Source organism: Propithecus coquereli, unplaced genomic scaffold (assembly GCF_000956105.1).
Source record: "Propithecus coquereli isolate 6110/MARCELLA unplaced genomic scaffold, Pcoq_1.0 Scaffold5, whole genome shotgun sequence".
Classification (NCBI taxonomy): Eukaryota; Metazoa; Chordata; class Mammalia; order Primates; family Indriidae; genus Propithecus; species Propithecus coquereli.
The window spans coordinates 11,914,030-11,940,209 of record NW_012150840.1 but is presented as its reverse complement, the minus strand read 5'-3'; the positions used below and the strand labels follow the sequence as shown (position 1 = coordinate 11,940,209).

General features: G+C 43.7%; 1 protein-coding gene across 2 annotated transcripts in view; it reads right to left on the bottom strand.

Annotated features, from left to right (window-relative positions):
* SIPA1L1 (signal-induced proliferation-associated 1 like 1) overlaps positions 1-26,180 on the bottom strand; it is a 412,284-nt gene that overhangs the window by 9,921 nt on the left and 376,183 nt on the right. The window contains exons 16-21 of one of the 2 annotated variants that reach the window (XM_012656253.1): positions 24,846-24,908; positions 24,290-24,408; positions 20,810-21,252; positions 7,910-8,149; positions 6,953-7,118; positions 2,511-2,757 (exon numbers count right to left, since the gene is read on the bottom strand). In XM_012656253.1, the coding sequence (XP_012511707.1) occupies positions 2,511-2,757; positions 6,953-7,118; positions 7,910-8,149; positions 20,810-21,252; positions 24,290-24,408; positions 24,846-24,908 (1,278 nt within the window). The remainder of the gene's footprint in view (positions 1-2,510; positions 2,758-6,952; positions 7,119-7,909; positions 8,150-20,809; positions 21,253-24,289; positions 24,409-24,845; positions 24,909-26,180) is intronic. The other variant, XM_012656254.1, reaches the window with a different exon arrangement.

Sequence of the window (26,180 nt, the reverse complement as noted above, 5' to 3'; positions counted from 1 at the left end):
GAGTGCTAGATTCTGGAGCCAGGCCAGGGATGTTTATTCCTATCAGAGGGGATAACAGGGCTGGCTTTTATCTGGCCTGGGAGCTGGCTGTGACCTCTGCCCGTGGACTCCCTGTATCCCTGGGACTGGTGAGGGGCAGACGCATGCCAGCGGGAGCCACTGGTTTCCATGGCCGAGTGCCTGCCATTGGGCGAGAGGTGAATCAGGTGAGGGGAGCGAGCTAGGTTACTCATAGGGAGTTAATAAGCCACTCTGTGCCGCTGAGGGCGCGCTGCTACTGCTCAAGTTCACGAAGGCGGACAACAGAAAGGGCAGGCTAGGGGGAGCCAGGGAAGACATAGCTCACGAAATGCAAGCACCCTCCATCGGCAGAAGGTGGGTGGAAACGGGGCAGAGCATGCAATTCCATGAGAAGGACGGCACTCGGAATGTGCCCGTAACATCAAAATCCACGCAAAAGCAAAACTCTCAGCTTAAATCTATAAGTGATTCTAGAAATACCTGTTTACAAGGAGTTAAAAAGTTTCATCTATTATGACAGCCTGGTAAGCCAGAGTATATTAAGTGCTTGTTTTCCCTTTCAAATTATGTCAAGAACTGCTCTGAAGTGCAGCTGCTAGTTATTAATGTGCTTAAAATTAGCAAAATTATGAGTAAATGGAAGTCAACAAATACTGCAAGACATAAAATGTTCAGTTCTATTTAAACTTGTTCCCACCAAGGGTAAGTAGGAGGAACAGATAATTCTGTGTGTCACTCAAAACCCTCTGCCCTTTTAACTCTGGGGCCCAAATTTCCATGTGGGGAAGAAACAAGTCACCCTTCCCCATCTTCAGTGGAAGTCGCCAAACAAGGCATGGAGTGCGTGAGTTAGGACATGAAGTCACCGCAGCTGCTGCCTGATTTCAGGAGAGCAGGAGGTGGTGATGGGAGAGGGCTGCCCGTTCCTTCCTCTCCACAGCACCTAGGGACCCACATGGGGCCTTAACCCCAGGCCTTCTCGGCTGGACAATGACTCTATGTGGCAGGCACATTTCCAGGCTGCTCTCTCGGAATGTAAGCCTCTAGCAGGCAGGGGCGACTTCACAAAGGGGTGACTGTTATCACTGCAAAGGTAAAATTAAAAGTGCAGGGAAATGAGAGAAGCATGCAAAGTAGGCAGAAAATTGTAGCGGCAACGGAATTCAGTGGGGACTGGCCCCGATGTAGGGCAAGAAGGGGAGAAAAAGGTTCGGGCACACTGGATCACTTCCAGGAAATTTCTTCTAGAATCTGATGGTAACGAGTGGTCATTTCAAGTGTCAACTTTGGTTCACTGGGGGCGACCTCCTAGGGCAAAGAGAAACCAGGTTTAAGCTGCAGGTGGATGGGGAATGGAGCAGGGAAAGCTGGCGTGACCCTTGCTTGACATTTGCCAGGGCCAGGAGAGGAGAAGGGGACTATGCCGCTGAGCTCAAAAATAAGGCAGGGCAAGTAGAAGGAAAAGAAACAGGGGCATGAAAGGATGCAAGAGATAGAAACACTGTGGCAGAATTTGCAGGAGGAAAAGACCAAATTTAAATTCGGAGTAACAGAACACAACCCTTAATAAATGTGGTATCTAGTTGGGTCACAGAGCAAACAGGGCACCTATGAACCAAGGGCAGGAACATGGAGGTGCCCCCACTATCAATATGCCTTTTCCTCAAATAATGCTTGCTTGCTCAATGAATGAATGAGTCAACAAATGAGTGGCTGACACCACAGGCAATGTTCTACGGCCTGGGAGAGACAGAGCAATGGCAAGTCTGGGTTCTGATCATGGCTGCAGGAAGCAGTGGCTACAACTCTCTAAGGAATAACTAGTGTTAGCCAAATTTGCTCCATCCCAACAGGAGCTGGGATGATTGATAAGAATAGCAATTCCAGGGCCGGGCGCGGTGGCTCACGCCTGTAATCCTAGCTCTCTGGGAGGCCGAGGTGGGCGGATTGTTTGAGCTCAGGAGTTCGAGACCAGCCTGAGCAAGAGCAAGACCCCGCCTCTACTAAAATTAGAAAGAAATTAATCGGCCAACTAAAAATATATAGAAAAAATTAGCCGGGCATGGTGGCGCATGCCTGTAGTCCCAGCTACTCGGGAGGCTGGGGCAGTAGGATCACTTGAGCCCAGAAGTTTGAGGTTGCTGTGAGCTAGGCTGACGCCATGGCACTCACTCTAGCCAGGGCAACAGAGTGAGACTCTGTCTCAAAAAAAAAAAAAAAAAAGAATAGCAATTCCCAGACTATTCTTTGGAAATTCCAATTCAGCGGCTCTTGGGTAAGGTCTGGGAATCTGTATTTTTAACAGACATACAGGTGACCCTTGTGGTCTGGGGTCACGGGGTGGGGGTGTTGGCAAGTGGAGATGATCTGAGATCTGAGCACAGAAGCAGGACTTCCTCCAGGGACCATTCTCTGAGCACTTGACTGGCAGCCGTGGCTGGGGACACGGGCCATCCCCAACAGGGCTGTTCAGCTGAAAGTGCACTTACCATGCAACGACTTCATTCCCAGGGTGTAAGAAGGCCTCCGCAATGGCAGAGACTTGGGGAGAGAAGGGTACGTGCTACTGAAGAGGACATCGTTGGGCAGGGCTTGGTCCAGAAGCGAAGCCCTCGAGGTGAAAAAGTGCTCCCTCTGGCCGCTGTAGATGCTCTCGTCCGACAGTGTTCTGTGCAAGGCCCGCCGTGAGGTGGGGGTGGTGGGGAAAGGAGTCTGGGGAGAGGACAGCGCATGGAACTGAAAAACAGCATGGAGACAAGAGCAAGTCGGTTTTCTGGTTCAGACTCCTGAGACCTAGGTTGGGTGGGGGAGCGTGGGGTGGCCAAGGCCCTGCTCCAGACGCGCCCCCTTGAATCCTGGAGCCCCAGCAAGGAACCTTCAGGCCCATGATCTATTTCTACACCCGCAGGGAGCTGCAACGGGAGTGCCCCGTCGTTATTCCCCGTAGTCCAGCACGCTGCCCCTATCAATGCTCCACACTCAGATATGCCATTAAGTGGATGTAGCAGTATCACGTTGTGGTAAAGAATAGCCTTTAGGGTCAAATGTCAGTTCTATTTGAATCCTGCATCTCTGACCAAATCACAGAGTCTCTCCGAGCCAAATTCCTCGTCTGTAGAAAGAGACACAACACCTCTCAGGGTTCTCATGAGGGTTAAGTGAGATGCTGGACTGATCACGGGCGTATGTCAGTGGCATGACGAAATAATGTCACGGCCCGGGGGACATCCGCAGAAGCCTGTCAAGTGATAACATGTTTTCTGGGCAACAAGAGCATTTGATCCTCAAAATATATTAACTCAGATAACAGGTGGCTCTTGATAAACAGCAACTACCAAGTTACATCCACCTAACCTTTTGAGGTAGATGTATTTCATGAGTTTGAAGGTGCATTTCTACTCATAAGAATAGAAAAGTCAGCTTTACAAATGACAAATATGTTTATGCAAAAATGACAAGTAGTTCTAGACAGATGTATTTCTTGTTGATGTCTCTTGCCTTTGTGACCAAATTTGATTTTACTTGAGATTTTTCTGCATGTAGCAAGCTTCTGAGAAGCCCTTTCATCGAGAAACAACAGACACATAAACAATATTTAAATGTCCGGCAACCTGAAAGCCACCAGAGTATCTGGCCTTTAACAATAAAGAACTGAAGCCACGTTCACTGTGACAGGAGGAACAACTCGGAGAACAGGTGAAGGTGTGAGGAGGAGGGCTGAGTCACTGCTGGCAGACAGCCACCGTGGGACTTTCCGTGACACTCTGAAGGGGCAGAGAGAATCAAGTAGCAACAGCTCCATTTAGTAGGCTGATTACAGACCCAGAAACACAGAGCTGACACTCGGGGCCATTCATGTGCTCTGGGTCTAGCTGCTGCTGTCCAACAAGCCAAGGGTTAATCAAGTCCAAGCTACCCGCAATGTGGTGTGCACAGCTGCCGCACCAGTGGGAAAAAATTATTAGCCAAACACACTGTAAAGAAGCCCAAGGTGTAACCAACTGGGTAAAAGTTTTGTGTACTTTTAAAAATTCACAATGAGTTAAATCGAAGGTATATACATATGTGCTTGTCTAGAAAGCTAAGCTGCTGCGATACTTTTCAAAGGAAAACCTGGTGTGGAAGTGACAGTCTCCTTTCTCATTTTGTGGAAAAGAGTAAGCACTGGGTTAAACAGCTTGCTAATGATAATTTAAAAAAAAAAATAAAACCAGGTATCTCCTCTATCTGCAAAGTTCTAGGACTATCACATAAGCCTTCTGCCTACCAGGCCATCTCAGATATCTGTGTTCAAAAACTGCTGCTAAACCTTTTTTAGCACCTCTGGTTTTAAGCAAAGGGATTTCATTTCACAGGTGAGACGTCCTCCACCAATTCTAGTTTCAGCCTCTTTGGGAAATATTAATATACTTAAAGGCAGTAAACAGCTATCGTGAGAAGATCCTTCGAGCATGTGCTTTAGTAGAGGATGTTGCCGTCTTTAATAAAGGGAGGCTAGAAAGTAGGACTAATGGTTTGTGCTACTGTCGGCTCACTTGCCGGATTGTACGCTGCCCTTGGGGAAAATAAGGTCATTTCAGCTCTGCCATTGTTCTTGAGGCAGGAGCTCCACAGCAGCTGCCTGGAGTCCTGTCGCCACCACCTACAGCCTGCCCCTCAGAGCCCTGCCACGTCCTGCAGCAGACACCTTGCTCCACTGGCAAATGAGCCTGGAGTGACCCTGCTATTTAATATTAACCACGGCTTATTGGCAGCGCTGGTTATCCAAGAAAGCCACTGTGGTGTGTGGGTTAGCTCCTGGTTTGATGGCCCAAAGCTGGCCAGGCCTAGTACCCTGAAGCCGGAAGCAGTGGCTTGGAGCCTTGAGTCAGAAGCGGCTTGGAAGAGCTCTTGAGGGCACGCTGGCCTTATTGACAGAGCAGAGCCATGGCCACTCAGACGATGACCCTCAGGAGACACATGGAGCTACATAGCAGAGCCATCTGTAACCAAACCAGCTAGTTCAAGGAGTATGAAACTGGAGAGAGAGACAGCCTACTCCCAGTTCCTGCTTCCAGCCTTCTCAAGGCGATGGTTTAGCCAACAGAAGCACTTTCTTTGCAGAGGTTCTCACCGTAATACATTCACAACAGAAAGAAAGTGCACCTAGTTTCAAACAGAAATGCTAAAGTAATTCACTTTGGAAATACAAGCCAAGACCTGGAATAAGGGCAAAACAGACATTTGTCTTCAATTATTTCCAGTACGTGAGTAAATCAAAAGAATGAAAGCTCCGAGCATGCCCCTTGCCAAAAACATTACAGTAGGAATTGGAGGAAAGATTTCCTTTCAAGGCAGATTTTATTTTCCTCTAACCTCCAAGGAAAAATCTGTAATAATTTTTATTTTGAAACTGGTACTTAAAAATTTTAATATACCTCTTTGGTATATTTTGATGGATAAAGAAAGAAGTTTCAAGCACTATCTTTTGCAAGGTTGCTAAGGAAACCACTTGTACCCTGGATGATGAGTCAGAACCATTAAGTGTGGGCTTATGAAATAGAACTTACAGAAATCAAGAATGGCTACATCTAGAAAATGATTTATTAACATAAGGAATCATGTCAATAAATCATTTATTTCTCAGCAAAACTCCAGAGTGGTCCCTGGGCTACATTTCATTCCTGTAAATGTTGGTTTTTCAGTTTAGGAGGTATTTCCCACCTATCTGGGGGAAACGCACACACCAGAATGGTGTCGGGAGAGCGTGGAGGCGACACCACCACGCAGCTGCTCTGCCCGGCACGCCTCCTGCCCTCCGATCACAGTCTGAAGATGGTAAGTCGTTAAGGAAATATGCTGGCTTCCATTTTCAATCAATTCTCAAAGTTCTTCTGAAATTAAAGCTTTCTAGTCACTTCAAACAGACCACAAATCATCCAACTAAGCGCTTAGAGAACAGAAAAACTTCAAAGTTTGCTGCCACGACCTTCCTGGGGGTGCGCTCCCTTCTCCTGGGGCTACTCAGTACGCCTCAGACAGAAATATCTTGTACTCAGAGTGACGTATCTTCAGGACCAGCTCAATAAATACCCGCTCAGTCCCTGTGGGCTGCAGACTGCACACGTTGGAGGACAAGGAAGCAGAGAACCTTAAGGAAGCTTCCTGGCTCCTCCAGGCTGAAGAGAGCAGAGCAAACCTTAACGTGTGGTCACACAAAGGTCTGGCCACTGCTACACACACACAAAGGCTGAACAAGCATTCAGGACTGGGGGGAGACGGGGTTTTAGAGAAGGCATTTATAGTCTGGAATTCTGACAGAGACATAGAGAAGGCTTTATGAAGGAAAGGGTGTCTGGGGAGTTCTAAGGTGTGGGTGTAGACTGAGCTTGCTGGACTGAATTGGTTTCCTGGGTGCGGGGCGGGGGCCGGGTAGTCGATGAGAATGAACATCTATCAGGCAGGTCGGTCCTCTGAGTGAAGAGCCAGGAGGTTTGCGGGCTGGGGTCAGGGAGCAGAGGCCAGGCCAGAGCACTGTGGGCACATGGGGCAGGAAGCAAGCTGGGGGCGTTTGTGAGAAGGGTCGGACCCTCTGGACAGGAGACACGGAAGCCCTCGTAGATAACTTTCTACCTGACAAGGGAGCCACGGTGTCTGCAGAGTTCCGAGAAACAATAGCATGGAAGTGATGTTCGAGAAATCACGCACTTTGAGTGGGACACACTGGAGGAAGAAACAGTTGTGAGGTAGGGACAGGTTAAGAGAAGCTAAGGCTGAAGAGATGTGGCTGCAGGGACCGAGCACTGGAAAACACTGGGTTCTACTTATCAGGAAAGTTGGATGATGGCAGCAAGCGGAGCCAGCAGCCAGTGCTTTCTGCAAGGTGTGACTACGGCAAAGGGCCCTCACGTCTGCCTTCTAATGGCTCTCTACCCCAAGCTCTGCCCTGTACCTTAAAATTCTTCTGTGATTCAGGAGTTGGGCTTTCAAGGTCGATCAGTTTCTTTAGATCCTCCTCAATGGTGGACTTGGAGGTCGGCTTAGGGGAGGCCCGGAGGTCCCTGGTGGAGGCCCGCAGCCTGGTGTGGGCTATTTCATTGCCGTCGCTCTGATGACGCCTTGCAAGAAAGGGAAGAGGAGATGGTAGAAACCAGTTAGCAAGGTTGACTCAAGGGCACGCAGTGGGCTCTGATAGATGTAGGTCAATGGAGAAATATTAAAGGACAGAAAAAGAGAATTACTTCTGTTTAATAATACATCAGAATCTACTCAGATAAATGCTTGTGAAGGAAACAAAACCAATTTGGAACACAAAATAAAACCTGATGAATAAAATCACTCTTTTATAGAAAACTATTAGTTCTACTAAGCCACAATTAGCAATAGACTTACTAAAAGACACAGGGTAAGAATCCCAAATGCAACCTCTGCACAAACAGAAACAAAATAATTGAAATGAATCATTTAATTCTTTGCTGTACTCCCTCTCTTGTCAAAGTCTTTTATTTTCAGGGGTACTCACTCACTTCCTAATATTCCCTCTGGTGCCTCCTGGCCCAGTTTAGAAGAATTACATGCGAAGGCTGTGATTAGTATCATCAAATGGATTAGTGTGGTCTTAGCACCAGAGGGTCAATTATTCTGAAGTGTGTCCTTCAAACACACTCTTTTCTAGGAGATTTGAGACTCCCAAATCCAAATGTTTTGCAGTACATCTTATTTAAGGAATGAGGCAGAGAAATAATTTAAGAAAATTTTACTTAGGAAAAAATAATCCCCTCCCACCAAACCAAGCCCCTCCCCACCCCTTAGCCTGGCTTCCTACGCTGTAAGAAACTGCCCCAACCTTTTCTATTCTCTGCCACGTTAAAAGCAAGCCACCCAGCAAGAGAAGCAGAAGAACTCTTACTTTCTTGTGTCCATAAATCCCACGGAGTTTATGGTTCCTTCTGGCTTTTTCCATCCAATTAGGTACTTGCTAGTAGCGCCCTGGCGAGGGTAGAAAGTCCTAGGACCAGAAGAGGAAGAGGAGGAGGAGGAGAAGGACGGTGCGAGCTGTGACGAGGTGGCAGGGTGAAGCTCTTCTTTAGGGGAACTTCGGGCACTGGTGAAAACCACGGGGCTGGCAGAGTGTCGGGAGCTCATGGTACTGGGGAGAGGCAGGACAAAGACAGAATGACCCCCGTGTGCACGGTGCATCTCAGGGTCACGACGTCCGCTGTAAAAGTGTTGTCCAGGGTACGGGTGATGGCTGGGTTAAACAACAATGGATTTTTCACAAAATATTAACGGGTATGGACGGCTGGCCTTCCTTGCTTTCTCACTATAATTAAATGTCTGCTCTCAAGTGACAGATGGTCACTAGGGCTTAGTGTGCACTTTAAAATAAATAAATTAAAAAGTAAAAATAGTTAAGATCATCGGGGACACTTTCAAACACACTGGCGCCACTGACGTTTGTCACAGGGAAGTCTAGAAGAAGCAAGAGCTAGGAGAAAGAGCAGTAAAAGGTCTAACAGTCTCAATGGCTGTCTGTCTTGCCTTCCTCAGAACCAGGGGTCATGGTGACACTCTCCAGGGCCAAGCCGAGGAGGGGAGAGGAGCCTGAATCAGGGACACAGCGCCCTGGACTCCCATCCAAGGCCAAATGGGCACAGTGAGTTCTCCCTCCCCATGGCATCTGGCATTAATATTGGCTCTAAAAACCTGTTCATCATTGTATTTCAAATGTTGTTAAAGATTACAAAACTAAAGTCTAAGGGACTTAAAAAGTCTAAAATGCAAGAGTTTCAAAAGCAGCACAGAACTGAAAAAGGCAGAATTTTCAAAACTGGGGATGAGAGTTTCAGTTGACTACAAAGGTGAAGGGCCATGAACTGTAGGATTTCCATACTTCCCACCCAGTGGCCTCACAGGAGCTGAGTCCTGCTGACTTCTCCAGCTTGGGATGAGACCAAAGACAGCTGACTCGTACTACACTGCACTTGCCATCACTTGAGGCTTAGTTAACTGCGTATGGTCCCAAAGCATTCCTCAACAGCACTTTCATTCATCAAAAACCAGCAGTCCTGACCCGAATAAAGTATCGACTTTGGTTAATAATAATGCATCACAATCGATTCTTTAGCTATGACAAATGTACTACAGTGATGTAAGATGATGACAACAGGAGAAACTGGGTGAGGGATATATGGGAACTCTCTACACTGTCTTTGTAACTTTTCTGTAAATCTGAAACTATTCTAATATTAAAAAGTCCTGAGATAATATGTATTAGTGAAAATGAATCTTGACAACCCCACCTCAAACTTTGCACAAAAATGAATTCCAGCTGGATTGTATATTTAAACATAGATCTAAAAATCCTGGCCGGGTGCAGTGGTTCACGCCTGTAATCCTAGCACTCTGGGAGGCCGAGGTGGGAGGATCATTTGAGCTCAGGAGTTCAAGACCAGCCTGAGCAAGACTGAGACCCCGTCTCTACAAAAACTAGAAAAGTTAGCTGGACGTGGTGGTGCACACACCTGTAGTTCCAGCCACTTGGGAGGCTGAGGCAGGAGAATCACTTGAGCCCAGGAGTTTGAGGTTGCTGTGAGCTATGATGACGCCACTGCACTCCAGTCTGTGCCACAGAACAAGACCCAGTCTCCAAAAAAAAAAATCCTGGACTACAACATGGAAGAACACCTTTATGATAGAGGCAGAGGATAGTTTCATGGGATCAAAAGGAAAGACTTTAACCCCATTAAAATTAAGAACTTCTTTTCATCAAAAGACACGGAGTAGGAGAATATATGCAAAATATGTAGCCAACAACAGGCCCCGATACAGAATATATAACTAACTCCTAAAACTCAACAAGACAGACAAGCCAAAATAAAAATGGGCAAAGGGCTGGGCGCTGTGGCTCACGCCTGTAATCCTAGCACTCTGGGAGGCCGAGGCGGATGGATTGTTTGAGCTCAGGAGTTTGAGACCAGCCTGAGCAAGAGTAAGACCCCGTTCTCTACTAAAAATAGAAAGAAATTGGCTGGACAACTAAAAACAGAAAAAAATTAGCTAGGCATGGCGGTGCGTGCCTGTAGTCCCAGCTACCCGGGAGGCTGAGGCAGGAGGATCGCTTGAGCTCAGGAGTTTGAGGTTGCTGTGAGCTAGGCTGATGCCACGGCACTCTAGCCTGGGCAACAGAGCGAGACTCTGTCTCAAAAAAAAAAATAGAAAAGAAAAATGGGCAAAGATCTAAAAAGGTGTTTCACAAAAGAGGACATCTAAGAGACCAATAAACATTGGTGCTCAACATCATCAGATACCAGGAAAATGAAAATGAAAACCACAATGAGGGACCATTACACACCCACCGGAATGGCTAAATTAGAAAGACTTATGGTATCAAGTGCCAGAAAGGAGGTGAAGTGACTAAAACTCTCATACACTGCTATTGACAGTGCTACTTGTTACAAACGCTTCAAAAAACTAGTTCAGAGGCTCTAGTAAAGTGGAACATATGTCTATCCTATGACACAGATATTCCATTCCTAGAAACTCAAAAGAAATGCATACATATGTGTACCAAAGGACACGTACAAGAATTGTCAATACCCCAAACTGGAAACAGTCCAAATACTCAACAGTAGAGAGGATAAATGGGTTGTGGTATGTTGTCACAATGTAAACATAACACAGCAATGGAAAGAGACTGATGCTACCTGCAACACATGGAGAAATCTCACCAACGTAATGTTGACACCAGACACAACATAATACATACAGTATGACTCCATTTCTGGGAAGTCCAAAACCAGGTGAAATAAGTCTAAGATTTTAGGATTCAGGATTGCGTTCACCTTGGTGAGGAGATGTGCGTGCTGGGGAGGGAACGGGGCCGGGGAGTGGTGCGGGGATGTCAGTAGTGTTCTAGTTTTTGATCTGGGTAATGATTCACCTGGGTGTGAAAATTTATCTGGATGTACGCTTATGACCTGCACCTTTTTGTGTATGTATGTTATCTGCTGATAAAAACACGCCTACAAAGAAAAGCAAAAGTAAACGACCAGAAGGAAGGCTCTGTCAGCCCATGAGACTCTGCCAATGGGGTGGGGCAGGATGCTGGTAGGGGAAGAATGAGACACAGAGCTATGATGACCTGGAGGGTTTTCCATACTATTCGGGCCAAATATAACCATCTACTTAATTTTTATAACTAGGAGGAACTAGGCTCAAACCGTGCAAAAACTATAATAATAAAAAAATGACTACTTTCATTCCAATCCCCCTAACAATTTTTCCCCCAAATATTTTTCCAGCTAGAAAGAGTGGAAGAAAAAAAAAACCCTCATAAAACCTCAAAGGGCGACATAAATTTAAAAGCTATGCAAACTTACCTCTTAATAACAAGCATCTCATATGTTTGCTTCTAAAATTAAGAAAAGGGAATGCAAAATTCTTCCACAAGTACAAGACACTAAATCAGTAAGAACGAAGTAATATTAGCTCCCTGTTATGCAAAGGAGACTAAAAGTAGAAAGGTGAACCAAAAGAAAGAAGGAAGCGAGGAAGACCCATATAGAGGCAGACGAGCTCATTAAGACAGCAGAGACCCAGACTGACAGCAACATGCATTAACACGGGGAACATCCACGGAAAGACGCTTCTGGAATGTAAGAGTGCGGCGGCCTTTGGCATAGTTTACAATATGGTGGGCTTGTGGCCATTTGTTAGTCACTTAGGGCCGAGATCTAATCTTTAGTTTGCAGAGTCTTTTTCACCTGACTATGTCTACCTCATATACACTGACAACACAGACGTGGCGATGTCTCAAGCCTCAACTCTGGTTGGTGTCTGAAGCAGATTTCAACAAAACAAAAAACAATGAATTAGGGTCCAACTTACACCATCTCCCATCTAGAGTGATCATGTGCTTGCTTTAATGCCTTGATTAGTATCCACAAGTGAGTGCAGGTGTGTTGAATTACTAGTGCTGGTCAGACTTTAGCATGCTAACATGCGGATTGCTGGGCCCCCTCCCTAACCGCCCCCCAAGATTCTGATTCAGCACGTGAGATGGGGGTTGGGGGGATGAGAATTTGCACTTTTAACACCTTACCAGAGGATACTGTGGTCTGTGACCCAGACTCTGAACACCACTGTACCAGAGGTACATTTGAATCGCCACATTTAACATTTATCAGCATCACGTATCTTGATATGATTAACACTGGTATTTAAAACTCTGGAGCCTTCAAAGACTAAATGCTTGGTCAAAATAGAAATAGCTACGAGAACAGAAAGTAAATTGCATAGTCTATTAATTTACCAATTTCTCCACATTGTGCAAAATAGCCATGCTGGTTTGAGCTGTAAGGTACATACTACACAAGGGAAAGTTAAAGAAAATGCTCAGAGATGTCAAAGGAGAGAGCAATATGTGCCGTATATATGGTTTAGGGGAGCGCTTTCCTTTCTCTATGAATTTAATCACTACCATTATTTCCCTGATAAGCATTCAATTAATTGTACTAGATTAAAAACCCTTTGAAGGCAGGGATTTTTTTTTCTGTGTATCTAACAATGACAGGAACACAGCAGACCCTCACTAAAACATCTGTTGAACAAACTATTTCTCCTTAGCATTTGTCACTGTGTAGCACGCTATATAATTTCTTTATCTTGTTTATCTTGTTTATCATCTGCCTCCTGTTTAAGTGTAAGCTTCATGAGGGCTGAGATTTTCTGTCTTTGTTCACTATTATATCCCCTATGCCTAGAATAGTCCCTGGCAACTGTAGACACTCAATATTTGATGAAGGAAATTGTCAGATAAAGATAAATTAGTTACCCATTTTAAATGGAAGAAAGAGTTATACATGATGATAGTGTATTTTACTCATACTGTGTTTAAAACTAGATGATGCTTTATTTTTACTGCAAGAAATAATAAAACCTACAAATGATGTTTCTGTTTACAAGTGTATTCTTAAAAGGATAATTGCTTAAATAAGACCATTGGCCCTGATTATTGGTTTTATCTGTGAACAAGATGGACCATACTAGCTCCCAGGTGTAAATGCCAGCACATTCTGCTCATTAATGGTTATAATCAAGACAGTCCTACTTAACAATTGATTAGATTTAGGAACAAAGGTACAAGCAAAAACAAAGCAATTCACTGGTATGTCTTCCTTCTTTAATGTCTAGAACTCACAGCATGAAGTAAGGTGAGCACTTTAGTACACTTAGCTTTTAATTCAGTGGGCATATGAGCATCACCCGAGAGCTCTTCTAAAACATGCTTTCTTGTGTCCTAATCCTAGATATTTTAATTTAATAGAGCTGAGGCGGTGCCTGGGAGATTTGGCAAAACTTCCCCCTAGTGTGCACACGAATTGAGACCTACTGCTGAAACCCAGCTGAATGATTCATATTGCTACCACTTGGTCAAGATCCAATTTCGTATTGTCCAGATCAAGAAGGTGAAGCCGTGTTTCTCAAGCTGCTGTGGCCACCTGCAGGTGTTGATATAAATGGAGAGTCCTGAGCTCCCATCAGATCTTCTGGAGCCCCAGAAATCTGTATTTTAACAAACTTCCAAAGGCTTCTCGTGTTTTCTAGAGTTTAAGAGCCACTGTGTAGCCCCTCAACTCCTCCCCCTCTAAAATGGGTCTGACTCTGGGCCCAGCTGTGCGTGCGGCTCCTTGAAGCCACCAACCCACTGGCCTGGGCCCACCTCGAGGGTTGTGCACCCACACACTTCACCCAAGAATCTCCAAAGTGGGTTTAATTACAACACAACTAACATGAAGTCAGCTTCTCACTTTTTAAGGGGCACTGTGTGGCTGGCCTGTCTCATTAACCTGGAGATTTCATGTTAATTCAGTAGGCTGCAATTGCATTTTAGCCAAGGAGAGTTAAATCTCTTCATGGGAATTGTGTAGGAAGGTAATAAACCAATAATATGCAAGAAAAAGAAAAGAGCAGTAGCTACATTAGGAAGTGACAACTGCAATGTCTGTTGCCGTCCTCATTGTGTGAGAAGTGAGTTTAACTGTGAATAAGGCCAAACTGGAACCACTGGAAACTTAGGTGTCCCCACATGAAGAGACAACTAATTTAATTTTCATACAAACTACAGGGCACTTTCCCTTTCCTAAAAGTGGAACAAGCTTGGCTCCGTTTGGCCAGGCGAGGACATGAATTCTGGAAGAGACGGCACACACACAGGCACATGATACCTCACATAAAAAGAGGGAACTGGGTAACCGAGAATCTGGGACGGTCTGACTCTGTCCAAACTTCTCATCTTGACCTGATGCTCAAATGAAACCATGAACCACAGCGCCGCACCCTGGTTATTGCGCAGACCCGCTGTGCGGAGACTTCACAGGAAGGGATGCTGGTGGGGATCCGCACCAAGGGCGCTAGTCACAGTGGGGCTGCTCTACAAAGGAGCGCCCGTTTGCTGACAAAGCAATGAAGCACACGGCAGCGGGGAGCCTGAATGCCATCAATCACAGCCCCACATACGGAACCTGTGAGGGCTGGGGAGACCGTTCTGAATTCCTGCATCGTCACTGAGGCCACCACATCCTGTGAAAACCATCTGGCCATTGTCGGTGCTGTAGGAAGCTGCTGAAGGGAACACTTGGAGTCATGTACTGTTCAGGCATGACACGGAGGGGCGGGTTTTAGACAGGCCAGGCCTGCTAAGGATGGTATTCTCAGGAAGGGGAGAGCAGCAATTAGTCACCTGTCAAACGGCTGTGGCAAAATCTGGGCAAAGGCTGAATGCTGGCCTAATACCAAGGGGAGGAGAGCTGACCAGGTTTCCTGTGACTGCTTGTACAAATACGCCTTTGGGTGACAGATAATGTGGAGGATAATGATTAAGGAGGACTCCTCCCACTGTGTTCAACACTAGCTGATTTTGTACTAACTCCAATACTGGGCTCCACAATTTAGGAGGGCTTCAGGAGACACTAATTCCAAAGGATTAAGTGGAAAACAAAACAAGTGAAGTAGGGATGATTAAGTTGGCAAAGGGGCTATCCAAGTGACTACAATAAAGAAAAACTGTCCATCTATAAGAAGCAGATATTTAACAAGTACATGGCATACTTATACATACAGTATAGGGAAATGAGTAGCTAGGCATATACAACAGAAAAGGCCTCTGGGATCATTGTGGACCAAAAGCTGAATAAGTCTACAATTTAATAAGCAGCTAACAAGTATCTATGAACAGTATCATTTTATTGGACATAGATGAGAAGGGTGTCATGCCTAGGTCTGGCATCTAAAAAAGATAAAGAAAACAAAGCAGAAATCTTGAAAAGACAAAATATGGTAATAGGATGAAACACAAGGAACAGTTATAGAAGTTGTGGCAGATACATACTTGTTGAAGGAAAAGTAACTAGATAACTGCGTTAAGGTAGGTGACGAAGAGCTTAAAAAAGGAAATGACAGAAAACCTTTGGTCTTAAAATTTCCAGTTTGTAAAATATTTGACAACCTTTTTTATTCTCAACAAACATATGAAAAACAGCCATTAGTATGTGGACTAAGACTTTGGTTTGGTGGTACTTGGCTATGCTAATGTATATGACATGACACATTGTCACCAGCTGCAGGCTCTATCCATCAGCCATTTAGTTTCTGACCTGCTGTCTTTTGTGTAAACGCTTAACAAGCAGAGTCTGCTGGTCAGTGGACTGAAAGATGCAATGGCAAGCCATCTCCATTTGTCACCACGTGCTTGTATCTACTCAGTGCCTGCACCATGATGTCCTCTGCTGTAGTCCAGAGCCAACATGCCATCTCCTAGATTGCAGATGAGGGACAGCTGGGTGAAATGGTGAGCGTGGCCAAGGGCCACATAGCTGGTCCATGGTACTATGGCAGAACCGAGACTTGATCCTGGATCTCAGGCTCTGAATCTATTTTCCCTGTTCCTCTCTCAACTTGCCTGGAGGTGGAGGGCTGCAACAAAATTAATTTTCTTTCTTTCTTTCTTTCTTTTTTTTTCAAATGACTGTCTTACAGTCAATGATCCATATTCAACAACTAGGTTAAGGCAAGTAGAGCTAACCACATCGTTTCATAATCCTAGATGTCAAAAATATTCTTCATGTTTAGAAAAGACTCAGCTCAGAAAAAAAAAACATTTATTCTCTCTTAATTGTGTGTTTAAGCTGCAGCTAGAGGAATGGGACAAAATAAACAGGGAGAGGACTTGTTATGTGCTCATTATGTGCTTGGAAAGGCTGTGGAATCTCTCCTCTTGAGATTGGTTTTTTCCTTTTTTTTTTTGTACAAAGCAATTGCATAAACTCTCATCCTGGTAGGATGCTTTAAATATGACAAAGAACGGACTTTCTGCCCTTTCTGAATTCCTTTTGGCCTTATGATTTAATGGCATTTGGAGAATTTGGGCTTATTGTATCAACTGGATGAGTGGATTAGTTGCCTCGTAGAACAAAGTTAACGACAAACGTTTTGTTGGTGAGTTCTGCATCAAGCATTTGCGGCTTGACAGAGGGCACATTTTCTCAATGTTCACGTGAAATTTCAACTACAGTGTGGTTCTATTTTTCAGTCTTTGAGGTTACTAAAAGTAACTAAAGTTCCAGGTAAAATAACCACCCACCCGCATAAGCTGGAAGAGATGCAGCAAGACAGCTGAGGCCAGACCACCTGGAGTTCTGCCATACAGAAGCAAAATTTAATACAATCCTGAATGTTCATTGTGTGCGGGGCCACAAGACAAAAATTACCAATTAAAATGATCCACACCCAACAACGAGGTTAAGGCAAATGGAGCCAATCACATCTGTTGGGGAGAAGTTCTGGTTTTGTTCTTTTAGAGTTGAACTTTCAAATTCTGAATTAGTCCATAATACTTAGAAAAATAATATTCTCACATTGAGAAAAAAATGTAGAAGAGAGGCAACTAATTATTAGTATATTAAAAAATAAAAAAATCCAGGCAGAAAAGACTTAAAGAAGGAAATGTTACAGATAAAGATAACTGAATAATTTCCAAATGAAGAAGGAAGGCATATTTTTCACATATATAGGATGCCAAAGAGGGCACAGGAACCAAATTTGAGCATACTAGCTCTAATATACACAGAGGCACACACAGATAGCCCGGTACGCTAGAGCAGCCTGAGGCATTTCATATGTTCAATGTAAACTACACATAAGAAGCCCTTCTTTTTCCTCTGCTCTCAAGAAACATACAGCTTTTCTGCAAGAACAGTTGACTTATTAGGTCAACCAGAAAAAGCACATTCATGAGACTGAACTGTACTGACATCTGCGGGCAGGCAGGCATTTTTCTTAGTCTTTAATCAGCCCCTCTAGTGAATGTCAGACATTGACCAACACATATCCAGACCCTGACTGATATTTGCATACGAGCTGTTACAAAGTTCTTCCTTGTCACACTTTATTGACAGATTTTAAAGACTTTTATATAGAAATGACTTTACTAAAAATTCATGCTGTACAAGGACTTTAGGTACACTCTTACGCCTACACCTAACATAAAAGCGCTACAGCTCTCTACGAATATGGACACGTCCGTAGGATAACCTTTGAAACACAGTAGTGGTTTTCCAGAAGAGTTAGTAATTGAGGATTTATGTGACTTTTGAACTGGTTTATCAGTAGCGGCTTTGAGTCATCAGGCAAAAAAGCGGGAAGATTTAAGCAGAAGTTCTTCCTATTTGCTCATCAGAATGTGCTGAGCACCTACCTATGATGTTCATGGTGGCACAAACCATGCAAAGATATTAAGATGAACATATTGGGTGAGAAATTGCTTATACTGGGTGGCAATATCAATGTACAGTGATCACATAGGTGGGTACTAATTGGCTACAGAGCTCAGAGAGGGCCCAAGAGAAGCAAGAGGAAACATTTGAGACAGGCAGAATGGCTGGCAGACAAGGGTGGGCACAGAAGTCTGGACACCAAAACAAGTCAGGTCAGGATGTCACCGAATCACCGAAGAGATGTGCACGTGCAAAGGTGAGGCGGGGCTTTTAGCTTTAGTGTGTGGCCTTAAATCAAACTCCCACATCGGAAACACCACTGGTCAGCGGGACTAGAGCCCTTCATACTAACGGAGGAAGGTCCTTGTTTGCTGCACAAACTGGCACTGCCCACTGCCAAGGCCAGGACTCTCAGAAAAAAATGAATCCAGCTGGTAAGAACATTAAAATTAGAACTATCTTCACTTCTACTATGCTCACCATAAATCGTTGTTTTGAGTGGTTCATTTTAAAATCTGAAAGCGAAATAGCTATTACAAAAAAAATACACAATTTTTTAAACCTCTCCCTAAACTTTTAAGCTTCATAAAAAAATATAGATTCCAGGGAGCAACACTAGAGCAATTAATAGACCTTTTTTAGCTGCAGAAAGTTATCAGTGTGTTTGGCTCCTCTTAATGACATTCAAATATAACCACCCCATGTAATTACCAGCCTACATTAATGCAGTTCTCATGGGGGTGCCACAGAAAACCTGCACAGTCACCGACAGGGAGACGGGAGGACAGAGCGGGTAAGAGCAGAGCTCAGCCAGAAAGATGCAGCGAAACTTAATCACTGTAATTTAGATTTTGTCACCAAGTCCCAGGTACAAGCTCTTTTATGCACTGTCAAGAGATCGCCACATTAATTGCCGTTCCTGTCTTCTGAAGACACAAACACTCTAATTTGCTGTGATTTCGGTTTCTCTAGCAATGTGTATTTGGTGGCTACATCCCTGCTTCTTCCAGAAAAGGCTGTGAAAGCTCTGATTATCCAGCTCCCTCTGCCAAGATCAGCAGACTGAGGTCCCGAAGCTTCCCCATTTACCAGTCCGGAGACAGATGTGACCCAACCCAACCGTGGGTGGGAAGCCCTGCCACCTTCCCTGAAAGGCCACATTCTTCTCTTCCCTAGTAAGTTTGACTTTCAATAGGAGAGTTATTTCTAAATGATGATTTCAATGATTCTGCACAGCCAGTCTGAAGCAGAAAATTTAGATAATCCTTTGAGGCCTTCAGGCGGCTCCAGTCAGCACATTCGGATAATGCAAACCCAGGTGCTTACTTCTCCAGCCCTGTGCAAATCCCTGGGGATTTGTTAGGTAACGGCACAGCCTCAGGTCCTGTGCTTTGGGTTCAGGGGCCCGGGTCTCTCCACCCTTACTCCATGTGAGACAAGAACTCTAGAACCGAATTTCTTCTGCCATCAAATCAGATCAGAGATACATCTTCGGACGAAAGACCACTCTTAAAAAAAGGTAGCCTCCTTTCAAAATGAAATATTGAAAATCAAAGAAACAAGGGTCAAACTCAATCTAGAAACCACAGAGAAACCATTCGATCTGAAAAATGTTCTAAGTCAATGCACTATAGTTATTGAGAAGGGGATGTACCCAAAACAGTCAGCAAGTGCCCCAATTCTGTGTCATGTGATTCTGTGTCTCTATAATTACAGCATCTGATGCCCAGCCTTCTGTCCTAATTTTCCAAACACATCTCTTATACCATTTGAACCAAACGTTCTATTTTCTGAATTGTGGAACAGTAACAGGATGCCTGGTCCTCAAGAATACTGAGACTGTTTTCCCAATTTCATTTTTGCTTGGGGGCCATGGAGCTTCCAAGACCTCTCAGAATCATTTTTCCATCTGCAATGTGGTGGTGGTAAACAGAAGCAAAACTTGTAAAATGCTTCCTACCACGGGGCCTGAAATTTTAAAAGAAGGAAAGCTCAATAATGTTATCAGAAGAATACAGACACAAAGAGAAAACTGAGTATTTAACTGATCAAGTTAAATCCAAATTAAGTAGTAGATGTCCTCTCTCATTAAGGTGATCTGGAGTTTACTGACAGATTATGTGCCTAGATTCCAGTTTGAAAAATAAAACTACATTAAGCCTCTCTAGTATTTTTCCTTAGGGCATCATAGTAACAGAGACCCAGAAGACAGCAAGGTAAGATACTGCCACACAAGCTGATCAGTGACTGACCACAATGAAAAGAGGAGAAACCACCGCGGAGATTAACAGGCCTACGAAGACAGCAATGGAATGTTCCCTCCCTAAGAGGAGGAATAATCTTGTCATTCTTGGGGTTTTAGGCTCAAACCCAAAAGAGGAAATGAAAAATAGTCTTTATTTTGTCTAGTGGAGTGATCTCCAAGGATACAAGGGCATGTGTACTTTCCTATTCTGAAAGGTAGATGAGCTGTGTCTAACTTTAGCTGCACTTTGCTGCTGGACACCTCCCCCTCTCAACACATCACCGTCAGGAGCCACCTGCTGAAGAAGAACCACCACGCAGACATCGGGGAGGTGATGTCCTCGGGCAGGGACGCAGTGTCCAGGATGCGCTCAGCGTGGACACAATGCGCTTAGTCTCAGGAAAGACTCCTTTTCTTTTAAGAATATGGTCAGTATTTTTTAGATATCTTCAAAAGGCTGTCCCAGTATATCTTCTTTGTCACTAGCTGAAAATGACACAATTCCTCTCTAATTGTGGTACACAGGAAACTTAAAAAAGGTCAAATCCAACTTTACAAAAAATAAATCTGCAATTTTTTTCACAGTTTAAAGTAATACGTTAGGATTGTAGGTCTAAGATATTTTTGCTGGCAAATAAAAGGCATTAGATATATAACTACAAACGTCACTGCATGACAAAGCTCCTTCCCTTATACACTAGTGAGCGAAGCGAAGTGAGAAGAGACCGGGAAACGGGACTCAGGACTGGGCGGGGGACCGGGGAGGCGGCGTGGAAGGGCAGTCAGTTACCTTGTGTGGGAAGCAGCATCGTTGATACTGAAAGTGCTGTTCTCCCTTGTCAGAGGGTTCGAGCCCACCTGGCTCTTGCTGTGGAGATCCAGGCTCAGGGAGGACTCTGTTTTCCGGTCCATACCATGACTCTCTGTTTCTAAAGTCCGATCTGCCAAGGAGATCACTTCACTGGAGCTATGCCACAGAGGTGCCACTTTCTCCTTGCCTGGCCCCGAGCGTGGTGACGACGTGGCAGCGCCCAAGGAGGCTGTGCTGCCGTGGCTGGGGCCGTAGGAGGTGGTGTCGATGCCGCTGTCAGCAGAGGTGCCTTGCAGATAGTTATAGCTGTTGAGTTCGGATTCTGTGCGGTCCCCGTCGTACCACTTCTCGTCACTGTGGGCACTCGAAGCGTTGCTGGAGAGGGTATTGCTACTGGAGTGGCTCGAGTAGTGGCTATCGGACTGCAAGGGAAGCAGGATTTACTTGAGTGCAAGGTTCTGCTTCCTGAACATCAGCAAACAATGGGAAGTGACAGTGATGTGTGTCTAGTTACAGGGTTCTCGAGGCACAAAAGTTCCAATAATGACAAGTCAAAGTCCAGAGTGCCTGGAACCTCTGTGACTCTGGCCCATTCAGAAATGTCCATGGCAGAGAGTGCTGGAATTCTTTTTTTTCAAATCCATTTTTCATTTATTTGACTTATGCCAAAGTATCAATAGTATTGAGATAATTTTAATCAGGAAGAAATCCAAATTGTCATTAAAAATAGAAAGGAAATGACATTTCCAAAGAGCTTATAATTAGAAAGCATGCTTGATTCTAAAAGCCCTACTTGCTCAGAGTAACTAAAAGGCTGAATATAAGACTAACTTCTAAAGAGAACTACTTTTGCCTCCCTAATTAACATCTATTTAGGAGACAGCCTTCTAAGGCATGCTTAGAGGTAAAATTTACACAGAAGTGCCAAAACAATTCAATGGGAAAAAAAATTAGTCTTATTAACAAATGGTGCTGGCAAATTGAATAGCCACATGTAAAAAAGAATGAAGTTGGATCCTTACCACATAGAAAAATGAACTCAAAAATGATCAAGGATTTAAATATAAGAGCTAAAACTACAAAACTCTTAGAGAAAACCAGTGTAAGTCTCTGTGACTTACACCTATGTAAGTTATGCAATGGTTTCTTAAATATGACACCAAAAGCATGAGAAACTAACAAAAAAAACCCAGATAAACTGGTCTTCATCAAAATCAAAAACTTCTGTGCTTCAAATAACCCAATTAACAAATGGGTAAAATACTTGAAGAGAGATTTCTCCAAAGAGTATATATAAATTCCCAATAAGCACATGAAAATATGTTCAATATCATTAGTCATTAGGGAAATGCAAATCAAAACCACAATGAAATACCACTGTACACCCACTAGGATGATTATAATAAAAAGCGCAGACAGTAACAAACGTTGGCATTGTTGGGAATATAAAACGGGGTGGCCCCTGTGGGAAAACAGTTGTAGTTCCACTCTTGTTATACACCCAAGAGAAATGAAAACATGTGTTCACACAAAAACTTGTACATGAATGTTTATAGTAGTAGTATTCATAATAGCTGAAAAGTGAAAACCACCCAAATGTCCATCAACTGATAAATGGATTAAAAGAATACGGTATTATCCACGCAATGGACTATTATGCAGCCGTGAAAAGGAACGAAGTACTGATTCATGCTACAACACGGATGACTCTTGAAAACATTATGTTCAGTGAAAGAAGCCAGACACGAAAGGCCACACATTGTATAACTTCATTCATATGAAATGTCCAGAATAGACACATTCAGAGAGAGAAAGCAGCTTAGTGTTTGTCTCTTGGAGGGGATGGGAAGTAGTCAGAGGTGGTGATGAAGATGTCCTACAATTACACTGTGGTGCTGGTTGCACAACTCTGTGAATATGCTAAAAACCACTACATTGTACACTCTATATGGGGTGAATATTATGGGATGTCAATATCTCAATTAAAAAATGTATACAGAACCCTTTCTACACAGTAGCTTACATGCTTAAAAGAACATTTGATAGAGTTTACCAAAGAAATAATATTTTAAAAGATATCTGAGTAAAATAATATTTTAAATGAGCTGAAGATTAAGAGAAGAATCGTGTGTGTATGTCTCTTTCCAGGGAGGAATGAGCATGCTCTCCACTGGCCAAGGGCAGGGGCTGGAGGAGAACATGCCAGTTTCATCTCCAAGTGAAACACCTCTTCCCCCTTAGGAAAAACATTAATCCCAATTACTTTATTGGTGTTACTCTAGTTTTTCTCAATAACAATTTAAAAAGTGGTGTTATTAAGCTTTCATTTATTCGTAATAGGGCAGAACTTCTTTAGCTCTGGGACTGTACTGTCGAATCTGGGAGCACTCAGCCACGTGTGGCTATTCAGTACTTTAATGTGGCTGGTTTGAATTGAGACGTATTGAGAGTGTAGAGTATGTAACAGGTTTCTACAGAAACATAAGGTGAACCACATATAAAATTTCAAATTTTCTAGTAGCCAAAATTTAAAAAATAAAAAAAAAACCAAAAAAACCTGATGAAATTAATTTTAATAATATATCTTATTTCACCCAATCTGTCCAAAATATTATTTTATCATGTAATCAATATAAAAATTGTATTAACGAGAAAGGGGAAACTCACAGATCTGTTGGGACAATCTATCATTTACGAGTAGAACTGTGACAATATCACATTTCCTCAGTAAATCTCTCTCCATAGAGTAAAGTGTAGGATGTGCTCTCTTGATTTTCTGACTTTGATATTCATTTCTCTAGTGCAAAACTTACATGAGCCTGCTCATTAAAAGTTCTCTGGGCATCCCCATAAATTAGTGAACGTGAAATACACTATTTCCTCATCCAATAGAATGACATGAATACACATTCCAGTTAAGCGACAGGCCAAGGAATCAAGTGCAGTGTAAAAGGAGTGTGGAGAATAGTCTGGTATTCCCAATTCCACCTGTAAGTGATCAGGAACCATCTATTACTATGGTAAAAGGGTAAAATGTGTGCCGCCATGGAAGATAAGAGAAGCAGTGCGGAGGTGTATGGGAAGCTGTCTGTCTGCCCCCTGGACTGGTTCTCCAACCATATCTCATGCTTGTAATTGCATATGGAAATAAATTTATTTCTAGCACATTTTTGTTCCCAACATTTTAGGATTGTTTGTGCTTGTTTTAGATGATCTTATAGCTAGGCCTATGGGGGTGGCAGGGGTATACCAATGAGGAATTACGATTTATCTCAAAGCAACCATAGGGCCATGGCAGCAGAAATTGTGAGGCCATGACAGCAAACGCCTACCCTCTGTCAGGATGGCTTTCTCTTTGACCATGCAGAGGAGAGTAGAGCAGACACGTACCATTTTCACATTGCAAGGAAGATACATTTCTAAGAGTCTATTATTTTTATAAGTTTACAGTTAACTTACATGCCCTTGTTTGTTTGGAGACAAATGAACCACTGGATCCTGCCGTATTAATCTCCCACTGGGGCTCTCTCGGAAAGCTGGCAGTACCTTTGATACTGCTGGGAGATGGCATGTTGGCTCTGGAATACAGCATAGGACATTATGGTGCAGGCACTAAACAGATACAAGCACATGGTGACAGATGAAGATGGCTTGCCATTGCATCTTTCAATTCACTGACCAGCAAACTCTGCATTTCAGCAGTAAGCTTGGTAAGAGTCTACACAATAGACAGCAGGTCAGAAACTAAGTGGCTGATGGATAAAGCTTGCAGCTGGTGACAACGTGTCACGTCATACACATTAGCATAGCCAAGTACCACCAAACCAAAGGCCATGAACAACACAGCAAAGTTCAGAATCAACTTTTGGTTTGGGGGAAAAGTTTAGGTTATATGGATTAAATTTATGAAATTCATTCATTGCAAAGTGTGGCTAACCTAGCTTGGTCTACATTACCTAGACAGGCATGGATGCAATCATGTGTTACTTACCATGACACTTTGGAAATATTTTACCTGTATATTCATGCTGCTCGAGGACAAAAGAATTGAAATCCTGAGGTCCTCTATAACTGTAAGCTGAGCACAACAGAAAAGACACACAGCAACTAGTTTACTTAAAACAATTGCTTCCTTTCGGACTCCAAGCTGGCGTTCAAGATGGGGTTCCAAAAGTGAGAGATAAAGGATCCTCTTTAACACAAGTATAGCTAACAGCAAGAATTCCGGACTTCTGCCACACCCTTCCTAACGTGTAGAGGACTGGGCAACACACTCCTTGACTCTGACTCCCAACCATTTCCAAGAGCACAGAGGCAGAAAAGCAAACATCCAGGGGGATGTGTGGGCCAGTTCAGCAAGCTCAAGTCCCATCCCCACTGTCCACAGGGTACCAGTTGATAACACACTGATACACAAAGACAGGTGGGTCTACCTAACAAATAACAATCTCTTCAACATTCCTAATCGCTGCAAGCCATTAGAGAATGTTGTTCTTATGAACTGCGTGTAGAAAGGTCAGTCCTTTATACACTCAATGGTGGGTACTGAGAAACGAAAATGCAGTAATTATTGTTCTTGAATTCTTCCTACAACAGCTTAGACCAACTAAGCCTTCTGATTCCCTCTGATGTGCAATTAAGAAAGGCTGGGTTATTTCTCCTGGAATGCTGGGATATCAAGAATGATAAAAAGAATTATTTTGGTATTTTATTTGAAGCTTTAGAGAAAGACACCACTTGGACCTCCTGTACTGTGGTGGAAAAGGCTTCTCTGGCAGGCTCTAGGGGTACCTTAATTAAAAAAAAAAAAGTATACCTTACTAAGAGGATGAACAAATGTATTAAAAAGATTCATCCATATTCATTTTACAGTCTTATCTATTAAGAGTGGGATGCCACTAAACTAAAGTGGATGCAAGGAAAAAAAGCCTAGAGGAGGTGTGTGTGAGAGGATGAATATGGGTCTAGGAAGAACCTTATAATTACCCCTTCCAGTCTCAGGGTACCTGCTCACTCCCCGTGACTTCCCGTGAGTGGGAAGCAGTGCGCTGTACAAAGGGCTTGCTGGCAGCCTTGCTCAAGGCCTGCACTAGGGGCCCAAAAAAGCCACTAAAGTCATGCTGAAGAAGGGATCCTTTTCACATGTGTCGTTACCATCTCAACAGTATCGAAACATATGGGATTAAAAACATTCTGTCAAGAGCAGAAAAGCGGATCAGAATATGCTCAGGTTTTCTGTGTTGGGGGTGGGTGGCATCAGAGTGGGGAATGACAGATGGCTCCAATAACAAGGCCCATCTCAGTGCAGTTACTGGAGCAAAGCGTATCTGCAGAACCTAAGAATTGCATT